This window comes from Coffea eugenioides, chromosome 6 (genome assembly GCF_003713205.1).
Source record: "Coffea eugenioides isolate CCC68of chromosome 6, Ceug_1.0, whole genome shotgun sequence".
NCBI classification, from domain to species: Eukaryota; Viridiplantae; Streptophyta; class Magnoliopsida; order Gentianales; family Rubiaceae; genus Coffea; species Coffea eugenioides.
Window position 1 is genome coordinate 34,832,944 of NC_040040.1, and position 17,741 is coordinate 34,850,684.

The following is a 17,741-nucleotide window of genomic DNA, read 5'->3' on the forward strand; positions in this document are numbered from 1 at the left end:
CATGGTTTCAATGTTTCTGTAGTTTTAGCTAATCATAATATTGTTTCACTGATTTTTCTTAGGGATAATTTCAGAAACCTCTCCTAAGATTTTCGACAATTTCACTCGATTCCCTTGAGATTTACATAATTACGGAGGCATCTCTAAGTATGATAAAAAGACAACAATGCCTTTTATTAATTGTCAACTCATTGAAAAACTCTATCAAATATTAATGGTCTATCATCTATTATCAACCAATAATTCAAACTATAGTTTTTTCCATTTAACTATCTATTCTCTTTCGCTTACATCTATTTTCCTTTCAAACTCATTTATTTATTATTATCAACCAATTGTGTACTGTCACCACTAATAAAATCACCATACACACCAAATCACCAATACTTACATATCTTGGTATCTATTCCCAACTCTCGATTTTTTATTATTATTAAATAGTTTCCTTGCGCCCATTTTTGTTTCCAATTCTTGATAGGCATTAGTAAATTGAAATTGTCAAATGACAAATTGAGTGCTAATTTTATTATCAAACTAAATGGAGATGAAGATAGTGACAGTGATAAAAAATAAAAATTAAGGATAGGAAGTGGGATAGGAACTGAATATAGGTTATACTGTTATAGTTGTCATGAAAAAAGTGTTATTGGTATATATTTATAATTGCATTATGTTTCTATTTTTTATTTACAATTATTAATGTTATTACGATAGAAAGAATTTCATTGATTTTGAACTCTGTGCCAATGGAGTATATTGGATATTGATATTAGTAATGATGGTTTAGATTATTTTGTAATAAAAAGGAGGCAGTCATGGAATTGAAATTTAGGGATATTGATGAATATTATTGTGTATTAAGTAAAATTTGATATTGATATGAGATTGTAAGTAAACTTTTGAGTATAGTTCATACAATGGTTTGCATAAAAAATTTTTAGATAAAAGAGAAACATCAAAACAAAGATTTGTGCTTATTTAAATGTGCTTGGACGTTGATAGGTAAGTAATAGTGATAGCAAGTAAAGATAAATGAAATAGAGATTGTGAACCATTTTTTCGTTTACATTTTTGTTGTGAATTATAATTCAAGGGCATTATAGGAATTTTGAGAAAAAAATCCTTTTGGACCTAGAATGAAACTTAAATAGTGAAATAGGGGAGCTAGGTGTAAGTTTTAGAACTTGAGGGGAGTTTTTTGCAATTTTTAAAAAAATTAGGGGAGGTGTGTGAAATTAACCCTTTTTCTTATCGACAAACTTACGTTACTCTCATTGCTGATTTTGTTGATAAGCAGGTCGTTGAAAAATGTAGAGCGATTGATAAAAATTGCCATGCCTTTTCGGATTTATTCTCCAAAAGTTGCGTTGTGCATATTTTGACTCCGTAAGTTTGTCACGGACTCGTAAGTTGTGCATATTTATACGTAGGTCACGGACTCGTAATTGTACAATTAATCATAATACTGTTTTTGGCATTATATCAAGAAGTTTAAGAAATACAAACTGTAAATGAAGCTCAAAATTAATTAAGGTGGACTATTATTATGAATAATTTTAGAAACCTCCCCTGAGCTTTGTAACAATGACACTTAGTATTATGAACTTTGGAAAATATCACTTGCCTTCTCTATTTTTAAATTTTTGTAACATTGTCAATCCGTTTCAATGTATATTATTAAAAAACTCATTAGCTGATAGAGAGTATATTTTCATTCTAATGTTGTTCTTTTCTTGTAAATGATTTTGATTTCATAACAAATTTAGTTAATTCCTAAACTTTTGAAGACTTAGCCGATATGATTTTTTAATTAGGAATTACAAGGTATTAATAAGGTTGAAAGCCCTATTAATAATTTTCTTGTCATTAGTCTGCACAAGAAATATAATAAAATTTTGAGATTCTAAATATTCCAGAAAACCCATAAAAGTTATCCAAGAATTTTAATGAAGAAAATAACATCTTGCAACTTGAAAATACCTCAAATAAGTTTCTAAATATATAGGATATAATTTATCATTTTCAAGTCTTCAAGCCAATGATATAGACAAAAAATTCAAAAAACTTGTACACAATTCATAAATCCTTAAATTCATCCATAAGCACTTTTAAACTAAAAAAAAATGTTGTCATTGAAAACAATCTCAAATGAGTTTGCAAACATAAAAATTTGTCTTTTTCTTTTTTTTAGGCCATCAATCTAAACAAGAAATTTTGAAAATTCTAAAAATTTTAAAAACTTCTCAGATTGATCAAAAACATTTCATAATAAAGGAATAATCTTTTTGGCTTGAAAACACTTTGAATACATTCTTAAAACCAAAATTTTTGTACATTAAAATACCTATTATTACATTGTGTCCATTAAAATTGCACATTTGTATAGTTTTTCTTTATTTTCAACCTTTTATTACATGCTCTCAATTTTGAAAAAAATAAGCACAACAAATGGCACTTTTTGAATAAAAATATCTTCTCTATCCAAAAATGAGTTTTTAAATAATATATTTCGAAATGGGTTGACAATGTCATAAAAGGTTAAAAATAAGGGAGACAAGTTATTTTTTTAAAATTAAGGGATGGTAAGTTAAGCTGTTAGAAACCTCAAGGGAGGTTTTTGAAATTATCGCCTATTATTATCCGTCTACCATGCACACACAAGCCAAAATGCAAAAACAAGTAACATTAAAAAAGAACCAAGAAAGGAAAAGGAAAGCAGCGATACCCAAAAAAAAAAAGAAAAGAAAAAAGTAGAGCTGCTCGGGATCTGTGACTAGCGTTTACGCGTCGACGACCACCCCGAGCCGATGACGCGGCTTGACCGTCAAACCTCAGCAGTTAACGCCCTCTCTATTAAATACACTGCCCCGTATATACTCCCTTACCCCTTACTACTACTAGAATACAACCAAGTACCAGCACTTTAATACTGGTACTCCGCTCAACGGCCTCCGTCCACAGTCAACCCTCAATTTTTTTTTCTCTGGATTTTTTTAAGAGGTGTCTAATTGATACTTATTAGTAGACCTAAATTACAATCAACTTATCATATATATGTAAAAGATTAATCTTTTCCTACAGTGATAGTGTATGACGTTAGATGAATGATAATTATATAAAATTTAAATTTAAAATTCAAATTTTATACACATGTCATGAATCAAACGGTGATAGTGTATACACTGTCAGTGTATATAAGGTTTACTTATATATAAATATTAATAATAGCTCTCTTCGTCTTACTTTGATAGTTTTGGTTTTTTCACACAATTTGAGAAAAATTAATTAACTTTGTTGAAGAGCAAATCTAGTTTATCGTTTTTCTAAAATACCTTTACGATAATATTATAAATATGACTAATTATTATCCTTTTACATTAAATACAACAACAATACTAATGGAACATTCCAGCAATGAATCAAAGCACTTATTGAATAATGTAGCTTAGGCTCACTATAATAAATTATATTAAATAAGAGTATTTTAGAGGAATTTAAAGTTTATATTATTCAATTAGATAGAAAATGGACTGTAATTTGAAACTGATGAAAAAAGAAAACAAAACTATCAGAGTGGTAGAATGGAGTATTACCCTCCATTATATATATAACACTTGAAATTAGGGTGTTCAATTTTTTTTAAAAAAAAACCCAAAAACCGGCCAATCCAATCTAGATCGAATTTTAGAATTTTAATAAAATGGAATTACATAAAAGCAAAATGTATCTAATTATAATTTTTGGTAAAATAGTCAAGGGACAAATATCAAGATTACATTACCTAACTATCAATTATTGGCCGAATTTTTGAAACTTTTATAATATAATGGTATATATATTAGTTATATATACATACATATTACCAAATACTTATTAGTAATGAATAATTAGTTAATATGACTACTAACTAGTAGTCTAGTAAAGTATTACTAGCTAAATTGATTGAATTTTTTGTTTGAAATAACATAGAAGATATTATTGTGGTGCAACAGCATAAAAAAAATTAAAATATTTCAGATTTCAAATGTTATCAAAGTACCTATTTTTCGGTTGAAATCCTACTATGATTGGATTGTGATTTTCTACTAAAAAATTTTTACGTTTTTTGTGAACACATTTTTCAATTATTTTTTTACCTTATATACATCAAATCATTACAGTATATTTTTCTAAAAAAAAATCTTAAAAATGGCAATCCAAACATGACAACAATTGGATATTAGTCTCGAAAAATCTATTCTCGAATTCCGAAATTTTTTAAAACCAAATTCCTAATTATTGATCGATAAACACCCTACTTGAAATAAATCTTATCGAGTAGTGCCTAATGGACATTCGTTGCCCAAACCCCCCCGCTTGAAATAAATCTTGCCGAGTGCTGCCCAACAGACACCGTTGCACAGACGCTGATTCCCATCATTCCCTAAACCACGGTTTAGTGTCCGAACACAATTGCTGACGCGTGTCCCGAGGAACGCGGTTCCTTCATCCCTGCCCCACTCCCACCCCCTTATCACCGTCCTATTTAACTCCCCCCAATCCCTCAACCCTCTTCCTTATTTCCTCTCTTCTTCACCCTTTCTCCCTGCTCGAGCGGAAAAAGAAAACACCCCTTCCATTTGATCCGTCCCACCTCACCTTTTTCTTCACTAGTCTTAGTAATATTGTACAAAATCATCACCAAAATGCTGTAGCTCTAAGGGCGGTGGACTACAACAACTGTATCGAATCCTTCAACTTGTTACAATTTCGTGCAAAATTCGAAAAAAGTGTACAAATATGGCTTCTTCAGACAATTTGGTGGCAATGGAGCCGTGGGCTTTTCGGCCGACATTTGCGGACTCGTGGCTTAACGATGCTTTTGCGAGAGACACCGAAACCTTGACAAGAGCGCTGCAAAAATCACTCTCTAGCCATTCCGATAATGTTTCCAGCGAGATGATGAATCCTTTTTACCAATCAGAAACGACGCCGGTCCACACGCCCACCGTTTCCGGCGGTTCTGAGAACGAAACTACCGTTTCCAAGAGACGGAGCGCTGGAAACGGGGTGGGAGGAGTCAATGGTGGGAAGATTACGAAGAGGAAGTCGCGGGCGTCGAAACGTAGTACGACGACGTTTATCACCGCGGATCCAGCGAATTTCCGCCAGATGGTTCAGCAGGTGACCGGTGTGAGGTTTGGAGGGAACTGCCAGCTGCCGGTCAACCCTGTGCTTAAACCGGAGCCACAGCGTCCTCCGGTTAACCGGCTTCAGGCCGGTTGCTTGCCAACTCTCGACACTTCAGCCTTTTTGCTGGACCCTCCTAATAACCAGCAGCAGCAACAGCAAGTGGGTCCGGCTTCGGCTTTGGTGGTTCAGCCGCAAGTGGCGGTTAGTATTGCTCAGCCGTCTCCTCTGGCGGTGGTGGCCGACGGTGGCTCATCTGGGTTTGATTTTGAATCTTTTTGTTCCTTCCCAACGCTCGAGTCCTGGAACTAATGTAATCTAATTTAATGAATCTTTTTTTCAACTTTCTTTTGTCTAGGGATGTAGGTGTAGGAAATGGAGGGGTAAAACGGGTAAATCACACCTGCAATGTGTTCATATTTTGGGGATTTAAGGCGTGTTTGGATGGGACTCTGTTTTTTTTGCCATCATTACTTGTAATGATGAATAGCTCTTTGTGGGGGAAGGTGTATTAGCTAGCACTGGTGATGTGGTATATTAATTAATATATATGGCTATAATGGTCTTTGTTTAATTAAAAGTTTATTTAGAATTTAATTTGCCATTTAATATGTAATCTTTTTCCTTGTCTAGGACTAAGGCACTCTTTGCTAATTTTGTTAAATTGGTTGAATTTTTGTGTGAGGGGAGCTAGTGAAGACAAATGAAAAGATTTATGGTCATTTGGCTGCTTAATGATTCAAAAAAATTTGTCTCAAATTTTAAGCCCTTGCGCATAAACTCGGTTAATGAAAGGTTTTTGTATTAACTCTACAAGATTATAGTTTCTAATGCAAGAGCTGTAGTACTGTTTTTGATGATTTCCATTGTGTTATGATGAGACTAAGATGAGCTCGAAGAATTGAGTGTGTTTGAGCACTAGATTATTTGGGTTTAATTTTGGTTGCCCATTTTCTTTTAAACTGAACCAAACGCACGGAAGCGAATTTGCAGTTTTTTTAGTGCAAGTGCGAGGGTCGAACCACTCAACTCATTTCACCTCCCAAAAGCATGTAAAAGACATTTAAGCGTGAAAGACATTTAAGCGCGAGTGACTAGATAAATATCCCCTTTCAAGGCTCTTATTGGCGAAAATTTTCAGCATAGTCTTGATGTTAGAATGCAGTCAAATGATTTGTGAAAGTCTGGATATTAAAATTCAGGTTAAGAGATCTGTTATCAAATTTTTTGATCTACATTCAAATAAAATTTTAAAGCTTTCTTGACGACCAATTACTCCTTCTAAAAAATGGCATGGCAAAATTGGAGTAAAGTTGACTAATGGTTGGCCATATTCTGATCAAATGTTTATATTGGCCTCCAAGTGTAATGTTCAAGAAAAGGCATTTAATATCATGTAGAATGAAAGGATAAGAAATTTTTTTTTTTTTTTTTTTTTTGCATGATCCAAGTCTATGAAAGGGGGGAAACAAATAAAAATACCCATAGTCCACGGAATGGACCGGTTTTAACTGAATTCTTCGCTGATGGTGATGACTGATGCTTGCTTGTATGAAGAAGTGTACAAAGAAGCGTAATACTTCCATATTTATGTAGTGAAAACGAAAATGCTTTTTTGGATAGAGTATTATTTCAAATAATTATTTGGAATAATTACTATAGCACTTTTATGATATGATATATGTGAGATAAAAAGACAAATTGAAAAATGCGAGAACTCGAAAATTTTCTTGTTTTCTAGCCATTATTTTAATTCCATGCATACATTTTCTATACTTTCCTTTATTTATATTTTTGGCGTGAATTGTATATATATATATATGTATATAGTTTAGTGTATAATATTTTGATATTTTGGTTATTTCGTGCATCTTATAATTTTCAATACTTTGAACACGTACCATATTTTGTTCCATACTTGTTATATACTTGATTTTACCCTAGTACTTGTTATAAGTTGACTAGTAAGATGTATTTATTTATTGTGGTGATTATAGTTAGTAGTTTCGTTAGGGTTTACTTTCTGGTACTCGTGGTGTGTATGGGTTGATGTAGTAGTTTTATTCAACTTTTGAAGATGTAATAGTGTACATAGAACTCCTGTTTAGCGAAAAATTTATTTTCTCGTTTTTAGGTATCGAGTCCTGGCGCGAGCTATGCAGACGATCCGCTAAACCCTTTGGTACGCCTCTGGGTACGGTGGGGTCATCACAAAAAATATGTTTATAATGCAAACGAAAATTATTTTTGAAAAAATTTGCTATCCAAACATAGCCTTTGTTCTCCCCCTTTTCTGGTCTCTATAAGTTATGATCGGATCTATTTGGTTAACATAATTTGCAAAAAAAGAAAATTCTAAACGTTATTTAACTTATATCATAAACATATTTTTTGAATTATATTTTATTTCACATATATCATATCACCAAAAGTGTTATGTTATTATATCAAATAATTTTTTATAATATACTATTCAAATGCACCCATTATAGTTTATAGTAAATAATAAAGAAAAGCAATAATTTTAGAAACCTCCCCTGAGATTTCTAATAGTTTCATTTGATACTTTCAAACTTTGAAATATTTCATTTGCCTTTGCTACTTTAAACTCTTTGTAGCATTTACAACTCATTTTAAAATTTAATATTAAAAAATTCATTTTGGGAGAGTAAATATAATCTCATTCCAAAATTTCCCTTTTGTTGTCTTACTTTTTATTACCAAAATGGTAAGCATATTTATAACAAATGAAAAACAAAAACAAAAGGTATGAAGGTTTATTCTGATTGGACAAAATATAGTGCATTTTTAAAATATCAATAGTTAATATTTGGAAGTTTTATTTGAAGTTTTTACAAGTTAAAGAGATAATATTTTCTTACTATAAAATACTGTGAGTTAATTTAAGAAGTTTTATAAATCGTTTACATATTTTTGAATTTTCTATTTTTTTCCGAATTGATGGCTTGAAAAGTAAAAAGATACAATATGCTAAGAATTATATAAACTTGTTTGTGTTGTTTTTACGCTAGTGCAAAAAGGTATTCTCATGGTTATAAATTATTACAAGTTATTTTTTGAGTATTGTAAATCATTCATAATTTAAGTAAATTAGCATTTTTGTTCGAACCAATAACGCAAAACCTATTAAAGAGGCTTTTAATATTGTTTTCAACTTTAAACTTTCATTAAAGAACTACATTGATCAATTTACAAAAATTAAGAGATAAATTTGATGTGTAAAGATAATTAAGAAATCACAAGAAATGGACAAATTTGGAATGAAATTGTATTCTCTCTTCCAAACTGAGTTTTTTCAATATTATATCTTGAAGTGAGTTTCAAATGTTATAGAAAGTTTAGGGATAGTATTAGAAACCTCCCTTGAGGTTTTTTCTAATATCACTTGGCACTATTAAGGCTTTAAAAACATCACTTACTTCCCTCAATAATTATAAAAAGACTATATTAACTCTCACTTAATACATAATTCACTATCAAATAAATGGAGGTCAAAAAATAAAAAAAAAGAACAAAAGTCACTTTCTTCTTTTTCTCCCTTCTCCAACATTCTTTCTTACTTATTTTTTTGGATGACTATACGATTTTTATTTGTAAATTATAGTAAATTGAATTTTGTTTATCTTTTACTTTTTGTGATTGTGATATGTGGGGTATGATTTCTGTATTTATTTTAAGTTGATTTTTTTAAAAATCAGTACAATTTAATAGTTTGAGGATGGGTTGAAAAGAACTTGGAAAAAAAATATAAGGTTCCGAAGAAATCAGTTTTGAAAGTATGAAATTGAATTGGTGCTTGTGTATTTCTTCGTAAATTTCCTTTTTGTTTTTCAAATTTATATTTTCATGAACTATAGCACATTGTAACATGGTGGTGCTACTAGCCATTGGTTTTTAGATGATAATTTTCTTGGAGTAAATAAAGTGGTTTAGAGGTGTTTTTATTTAGCAAGCAAAAGAGTAGTTTAGGATTTTTCAAAATTTTGTCACACATATAATAAAAGCAAGGGAGGTAAGTGATATTTTTAAAATCTTAAAGATGTTATATGATATTAAGAGAAATCTCAGGAGATGTTTTTGATATTATCCCAAAAGTTTAAAGAAGCGGAGCTAAGTGAGACTTTTGAAAATTTGAAAGTGCCAAATGAAATTATTAGAAACCTCAAGAGAAGTTTCTGAAATTATCCTAAAGGAAAAGAATACTATGAATATATACTGTAGCTTGATTTGATAGCCTACGGCCTACAGGCCACGGGCAAGCGGCGTCACATGCGGATTGGATTGAGACTTAAACCTTTTTTTTTTTTTGAGCTAAGACTAAAGCTTAAGGTAAAGTATCTACATGGTGTAATTCTTTTGTATTCTTGCTTCTTCGAGAGATTTTTTTTCTAACTTTCTTAGGTTAAAATTTGTTAGATGATGGTACTGAAGAAAATGAAAAATCAATGGAAAACAACTCTAGTGCGATACTGTCATGTTTGTTTAATGATTCAAAATGTATAGAAAACAATTCTAGTTGGATAGAAAACTGTTTTTTTGATATAAGTGAAATATTATTTGACAAAATTAAACTATCCACACAATTATTAATGTTGCATCAATAGTGAGGATAGATCTTATTCAGTCTTATATCTTATCTACCATTAGACGGCCTGATTGGATTGTATTTTTCTGAATTTTTTTGTAGAAAAATTACTGTAGCGATTTGATATATGTGAAGTAAAAAGATGATAGGAAAATATGTTTACGGAAAACATAACAATTTTTCTGAGAAAAATCGCAATCCAAACGGGAATGGCTCTGGCATTGTTGTAGTTTTGTGTATTAATGAATTATGTTAATTTTTGTGAAGTGATATACATAGAATCAAGTACAGCAGTATATATTGGCGCCAACTTAACCACAAACCTTCCAACTCCAAAGATTTTGATCCTTTACCATGATAATTTATTTTTGGCCAATAAAGAAATCTTGATACCTATAAGGTGAATATTTTATACTCAATGTCAAATAGGCAAATTAATCAGTAGGAGCCGATTATAAGAGGATTCAAGTGTTAGTTTTCTTTAGAAAAGTAAAATGCTAATTAAGAAAGTTCGATTTGCACAAAAAGGAGAATCAAGTGTACTAACCAGTTACAATCAGGCACCTTAGACAAATCCATAAGCTATAATGTCATAGGACTCACCAATTATCCAGTCTCCGCAAAAATTTTTTTACGTTTTCCGTGAATATATTTTATAATCACATTTTTACCTTACATACATTAAATCATTATAGTATATTTTTCCTTAAAAACTTGTAAAAATAGCAATCCAAACAACACCTAATTATTTTTTATCACAATTTGAGTTTTGATAGAAGCTTGTAAAATACTTCTCAGTGTTACAATTTGAGCACACTTTTCCTTGTTTGACCTTATAACGACCAATATTTGCTCTAATTTACTTCAAACGGATTAAAATCCGCAGATATTACAATAATCATTTTTAGCAATTCGAGTATTAAAATAGAAACCACAAAAGAACAGAGGTCTTAGTTTAAAATAAAAAGCAGATTATTCCCTTAGACCCTACCAGAATTTGACCCTACTCCTCAGTGTTATCCACTGAAAAGGGCGTTCAGATGCGACACAAAAACGCGTTAACGCTAATTGATTATTTCCCCTCCAACAACGGAACAATCATGTACTACTTGTCTATTACTATTGTTTATCAGTCCCCATAAAATTACTTTTTTTTCTTCTCAAACCACCCACAGCATTTTCTATTTTTAAAATTTTGACACTTATTATTTAAAAGATTGGTACTTCTGCAAAATGCTTAAGTCAAAAGGAGTACAAGTAAAAGAAATATTAGAGTAATTGAATTAGGTAAGAGTATCAGAGGCTGACTTGGGTCTCGAGATCTCTTTAGTTTGCTTGTGATCTAGATGGATTGCATGTGTAGCACTCTTTAAATTACTATATTAGGTTTTCAAGACAAGACTAAGATATTAATAAAGTTAATGATCACTGATTGATGTTTGTTTACTTATTGATTTTCCCATTTAAACTGTTGTACTTACTAGTGTATTAGTATCTCTAGGCAGATTACTTTGTCCACCGGATTCTAAATACACTACCATCCTTTGCTGCAAATGACATAAGCATGAAGTAGTATTGACATCTTTCAAAGAAATCAGAAAATGTTTTAGAGTTTTAGAAAAAGGCCCCCCCCCTCTCTTTTTGTTTTGTTTTTGTTAAGTTTTTGGCTTGTCGGCCTTGTTTGGATTGCTTGTTTCCGTCGGAAAATATTGTCGTTTTCCGTGATTACATTGCTACAGTAATTTTTCCATGAAAAATGACGAAAAATGCAATCCAAACACAATAAGATTTGAGAATTGGACAGGGAGTATGGGAGTTAGAATCTAAGATCAAGAATCTCTAATTCTTGAGACCTCAACCATGACCACTAGATCAATTAGAGCACGCCCCTTGTTTTGTCATTTATAGAGAACAATATGATACAATTATTTTGACCATACATTTTTGGATAATACATACAGAAATTTTTTTTTGCTTCGAGACAATAGAAAAGAATCTATTCTTAATGCCTGAGTGATCAAAATGCAATTTTTTGTTTAATGAGGAAAAAATTTTCAGAAGGAAATGAAAACCAATTTGATTATTTTCACAATTTATTTCCCTGACAATATGTTATTAAAGTGCCAGTTGACCAAACTTGAAAATTGTGGGAGTATACAATTGCAAAGACACTTGACTATTAAGACACTTTCAGTTCTAATATCTATTCTCGGATTTATGATCACTGTTTTGACAAAACAGTTGTTATTAGGCTGGCTAGTTATACATTTCATGTGGTCTTGAAGTAGTTGATGCAGAATATTTGTTGAATTTTGAATATTATACAAGCTCCTGTCCTTATACCTCTTTTACATTCAAATGCTTTGAAAAGTACATAACAAGAGGTATTGGATAGTAGATTATTTGAGATAATTTTGTGAAATAAATATTGTAATACTTTTTTGATATTATGATATATGTGAGTTCAAAAGGTGATTGAAAAATGTGTTGATAATAATGCAAGCAAGTCAGTATGTGTAAATAAGGTGTAAATAATATGTAGTTCGAACAAACTCGTTATTTAACTAAACCCACATCTTGCTAAACTATTATTGTGATTATTATTTCTGTCAATTTTATTCGTTGCACGAATTTTTATGAAGGGGGTGGGGAAATGGTACACATATGTAGGAATACAATGATACGGTATTGCTTAAAAAAAGAATTAAAAAAATTTAAAGTGTGACTGCAGTGTTTGCCACCATTTTACATCTTACATTCTTGATCTTTTATGCGTTTCAGAGATTGATTTAAATGCGTAGATGATAGTAAGTTTATTAACATTTTAGCTCAAAATTTGATTTAAATTGTTAATATCTCCTTTCCTTGAAAACATGCCAAGATTTCACTAATGTGAAAAGCAATAAATCTAATGATTCAACTTTTGTATCTATATATCAAATGAACACCATTGTACTACAGACCAATTTTTTTTTTTAAAAGATTGCAAAAATAACATAAAAATATTTCAAATGTGAGCTCGTTCTCCTCTGATAAGATTTTGCAAAAGTTGATTATGAAAAGTGATTATAAAAAATAATCAAATTCAACAAAAATTACTCTTTAGTAGATTATGAATTTGATTTTTTTGACTATTAAAGAGTCTATAATCTAAAGATAAAAAAGCAAACAAGAACATAAAAAAATTGATTATCAATAATCAAAATTTATAATCAGCTAAAATAATCAACCGAGAAGAAGTTCATATTTAGAAGTTAGGTGTCATAAATTTAAACCTACTCATATTAAGGTTGTGTTTGGATTGCATTTTCCATGATTTTTCATGGAAAAATTACTGTAGCGATTTGATGTATGTGAGGAAAAAAAGTAATAGGAAAATGTGATCACAGAAAACGATGTAATTTTCCGACGAAAAACCGCAATCCAAACAATCGGTACTGGCAACATACGAAACGTCAATCCTATTTCTAAAAATCAATTACCCAATTCTTTCTGTATAACAATTCAAAAAGTAAGCATGCATATTGTTCTTTCTATGCGTGTGCCCATGACAGAGTGCAGAGACGCAAAGTCAATTCTCGAAATCGGGAAATATATATATATATATATATATATATATATATATATGTGTGTGTGTGTGTGTGTGTGAAGCATAATATTCATTAAGCAAAAAGAATCATGCATTCAAAAATTCTAAGGCAATCATGCATGGGATATTTTACCTTTGACCTTAGTTCTCGAAGTGTCAAATTGCCAGAATAAACGTCTGATTTTGTTGACAAATTTGGCCATGTACTTCCTGATGTTTGATAAATTATTTTTGTGCTCGATTGTCCATGCTTGTTTTGGTTTAATTATTTAAACCCTGGACTCAATCACTTAAATGAATACTTGTTCCCCACAGCCTGCTGTAAAAGTCCAATATGCTTTTCTTGGAATATGGTGATTTTGACACACACTCTCAAGTGTGCTTAATTTGAAACTAGTAATTTTAAAAGTTGTTCATGTGCGTGAATTCGGATGATAAGTTCATCAATTTAGTATGGAAGTGCTAATGTAGGTTTCTTACAAAAATGAGATTTTTTTTTAATCAAACAGAAAGTGAGTTTGCACTTCAGTGATTTATACATAAATAAATCCTCGTTAGTTGCTGATTTGGTTACATACCAAACACGTAGAACTTATATCGCGAACAATAAGGTGCTCAATTAAGTGGTGCAATTGATAGTTTAATTGGGTAACAAATTACAAATTTATAGTAGTTCAGTGGTGCAAATAGCAACTCCATAATATGCATACTTTCATTGGTTTGCACTTTGCACCCTAAAAAATAAATTACTATAGTTACATACCTAAATCTATTTATCTCCCGCAATTTGTTCAAATTGAAATATTCTTTTAAGGGAGACTTTAATATTACTAATTTGCATGTAATTATCAAAGCACTGCTTTTATAATGATTTTTGTGCACTGCTTTTATTAAAATTCACCAAATATGATCTTTATTCCATTTGATGTATTTGTTGCACATTTCGATGTATTTATTGTCATTAGTGTAGGTTTATTTGAATGAAATTATTTTGTTAAAAGAAAAAAAAATCAGTTGTGGATATTTATAAAATTGTTTTGAGAAAAGGTTAGTTATTGGGTAATATAAGCATTTACTCGGATGTAAATTTCTTCTCCATGTATATTACCTTTTTATCTTTTTTCTTGTAAGCCAGGGTTCTTATTGTACCTAATAATTTGGTAAAAAACAAAAAAAAAACCCCTTGTGGTAAATCTAATATACAAAAAAGCTCCTCATGATTTTAAAATATACAAAACGATATTTCATGTTTTGAACTAAATTATAACGATTACGAAATCCGTTAAAATTAATAGAAATGATGTACTGGAGCCTAAAAACAAATTTTTTATACCTAATTTTTTTAAATAAATATACATGTTCTACCCCTTAACCCCCCAATTCTCTCTCTCTAGAGAATGAAACAAATGATTTTGTTGAACTGCCTTTTGCTTAGTTATATCAGAATATTTTTGTCATTTCGTCCGTCCCCAATAACTTTACCGGATTTGGTCACCTTTATAATTTAGTTCAAAATATAAGATGTAGTGTTGTACGTTTTGAAATTATGGGAAGTTTTTCTGTATATTAGATTTACCACAAGAGATTTTTTTGTTTTATACCCTAATAATTTATACATTAATCATAATCTACATCTAAGAATATAATTGGTAATAGATTAAGAGAGGAGAATGTCCAAAACCTACCTCAGAATGATGTCCTTTAGTTAGCCGAAATAACCGAAATTTCTACGCTGACTTCTGAGGTAAAAGTAGTGGTAAGCAACGATACAATGGATTTGGCCTGTCTAGAAGCCGCTTTTATTCCATAAAACAATGAGCCAAAAACAGAATTGCTAAATGCTCAATTGAAATTAAAACAACGATGAATGTAGGGGTATTAATCAGGTCATGATGAGGTTTTTTGTTCGACTTTCAAATTCTCTCAATTTTGTCTTTTCTTTTATAAGATTTGGAGTTTATTGGACCAAAAAAGAAAAATCGCAATACTCTCTCTCTTTCTCTCTCTCTTATTTAATTAGTTTTCTCTAGTTTTATTAATCAATACAGCAACATTCTTTTCTGTTGTAACTTTTCTGAAGTACAAATATGTCTTTCTTTTCATTTTCTCTTTTTATTTTCTTTGTTTTGTTGGGCTAGTGTATACCCCAAAGTTGTTGGTTACTTTTCAACAATAATAATTAACACCAACATATTCAGTCAGTAATGATGGACTATTTTCTCACAATAGGTCGTATATTGGACATCCGTTGCTAATGTGAGAACTGTATTGATAGATAATCAATAAATTCCCATGTAAGCGACCTATGATCCAATGATAATGATGTGAGGCAAAATCACCCGAACTTTCGTGTGAAAAAAAAAATTAACCTTTAAGAGAGGTGATGTAGGAGTTAAAGGAAAGTCCGAAGAGGTAACATGAAGTGATTCATCATTAGAAGCAAGTCTTAAATGTCAAATACCAATGCTGCTCCTAGATGTACAAGAATTCATAACACACACACCAAAGAACTAAAGTGAAGAAAGAAAAATTTGCACTTGCATCTTTTGTCTCAGTTTTTCTGCGCATGCTCTTCATTGTACAGACAGAATACTAACATAGAATGTGAGTTTGGAAAGGGATCGTAGCACGATTTCAAGATAAATGGTAAAGATGGATAACGTTGAGGCCTCCACTGTCACAGGTTTAATTTGAGGTCAATTCACGGAACAGATAAAGTTATAACTTAACCTAATTTCGACCTTTCGAGTTCGTTTTAATGAAAAATTTTAAAACACAAATTAGACTACAATATGGTTTTTTTTTTTTTTATCAAAATAATAATGTAAGCAAGTAGACGTATATGATTCATGTCATGGAATCTTTACACGAAAGAGAGACAAGAAATGATATGGTAACGCAGCATGAAGATGAAAGGACATATATTATTCATATCATCAATGTACTTAAAACAATAATTTACTTTATGCAACAGCAGAGGAATTCTATACTTAATATTCCTTCCCCGATTGTCAAACTCAAAAGAATGTGCCTCTGATTTGTTGACAAATTTGGTCATGTGCTTCCCGATGTTCTACCTTCCTGTTTCCCAATATATATATATAAAAATATATAATTTTCAAACTGTTGATGCACCGTCAAAGGAATCTCTTTTTTGGTCTTTCTCCTTATTATATTTTGCTTTTGGTGAATATTTGTGGTTAAAAATGGGAGAATAAAGGAGGGGGGACAGGGAGAGAAAAAAGGTCAGTAATTTTCGAAGTTGTTGAAAAGTACAGGTATTCGTTATTGTTGGAAAATATCTCCTGTCTTGTGAAAGTATTAGAATTCAAATTTGTAGGACCTTTTAGATAAAATCTGTGCTCGTTTCTTTAATATATTCTTGTTCTTGAGAAAATGACAAAGAACTCAATTTGCTCGTGTAGTTATTGACAAAGATTGGGTAAACAAAAAATTTGAACGACATATAAAATCGATTAAAGACTAAAAGGATCATTTACAATGCTTCAAAAAAAAAAGAGGAACATTTACAACTCCAATAAAGTAACTGAGTTTAGTCTTACTAGTTAAAGCCATTTCTTTTGTGACCAGATGCTTTCACTTTAAACAACTTAATTTGTTTATTTCACTTCATATGCAATAGGATCTTAAATATTTGGAGATCGGCAATGCAAATTTTTCTTGAGCAATTCTGTTGATTAATAGAATTTAAATTTGACATAATATGTCAAATGTGTTGAAATATTTTCAAATATTGAAAATCCGGACAAAATTCTAGAAGTAGCTTTCTGCGTTTCATTCACAACCTTTCAGGTTTCAACCGTCATTTGAAGAGATACAACTCCATACATGTTTCTAATGGTTAATAACTGTTTAAGGGACATGAAATCTTATTTATGTGGATCAATATGTGGTCTTTTGACTACAAATGAAAAGATCTTCAAAAGTCTAGAAAAACACTGCTCTTCTCTTCTTTGTTCATGGGGTTGTAACAATTTAATGTAGAGTTTTTGCAACCAAACTTTATCTTATTTTAGAGGATATTCATCCTTGGTCTTTTGTACATTGTAGTGTACGAATAAATGTTTTAAAAAAGTGATTTATAATCACAATTTGAAGCTTTTTTTTTTGGTTAGTTTTGTAGCTATTTTATAGTATTCTCTTTGTTGTTGTTCCAACAACATGCACATTGAGATACTCACAAAATTCAAAGAACCGGCCTCAATCCTTCCATTTACAATTTCAAAGAACTGCAATTTGTAAAGACAATATAATCTTCCACGATTCTTTATAGTGCCAAACAAACTATTCTTATCCAATGACATCAGGGAACTAGCAGTCTCCCATTTCTTGAAAAGCACAAAGGAAAAACGTCAA

The 17,741-nt window shown here is 30.8% G+C and overlaps 1 protein-coding gene across 1 annotated transcript; it reads left to right on the forward strand.

The window, feature by feature from the left end:
* The first annotated feature begins 4,561 nt into the window (after positions 1-4,561).
* Positions 4,562-5,776, forward strand: LOC113772904 (calmodulin-binding protein 25-like). Its single transcript, XM_027317405.1, has one exon. It carries the CDS (start codon positions 4,780-4,782, stop codon positions 5,479-5,481), a length of 702 nt encoding a protein of 233 aa, XP_027173206.1. The 5' UTR covers positions 4,562-4,779; the 3' UTR covers positions 5,482-5,776.
* The last annotated feature ends 11,965 nt before the right edge of the window (positions 5,777-17,741 follow it).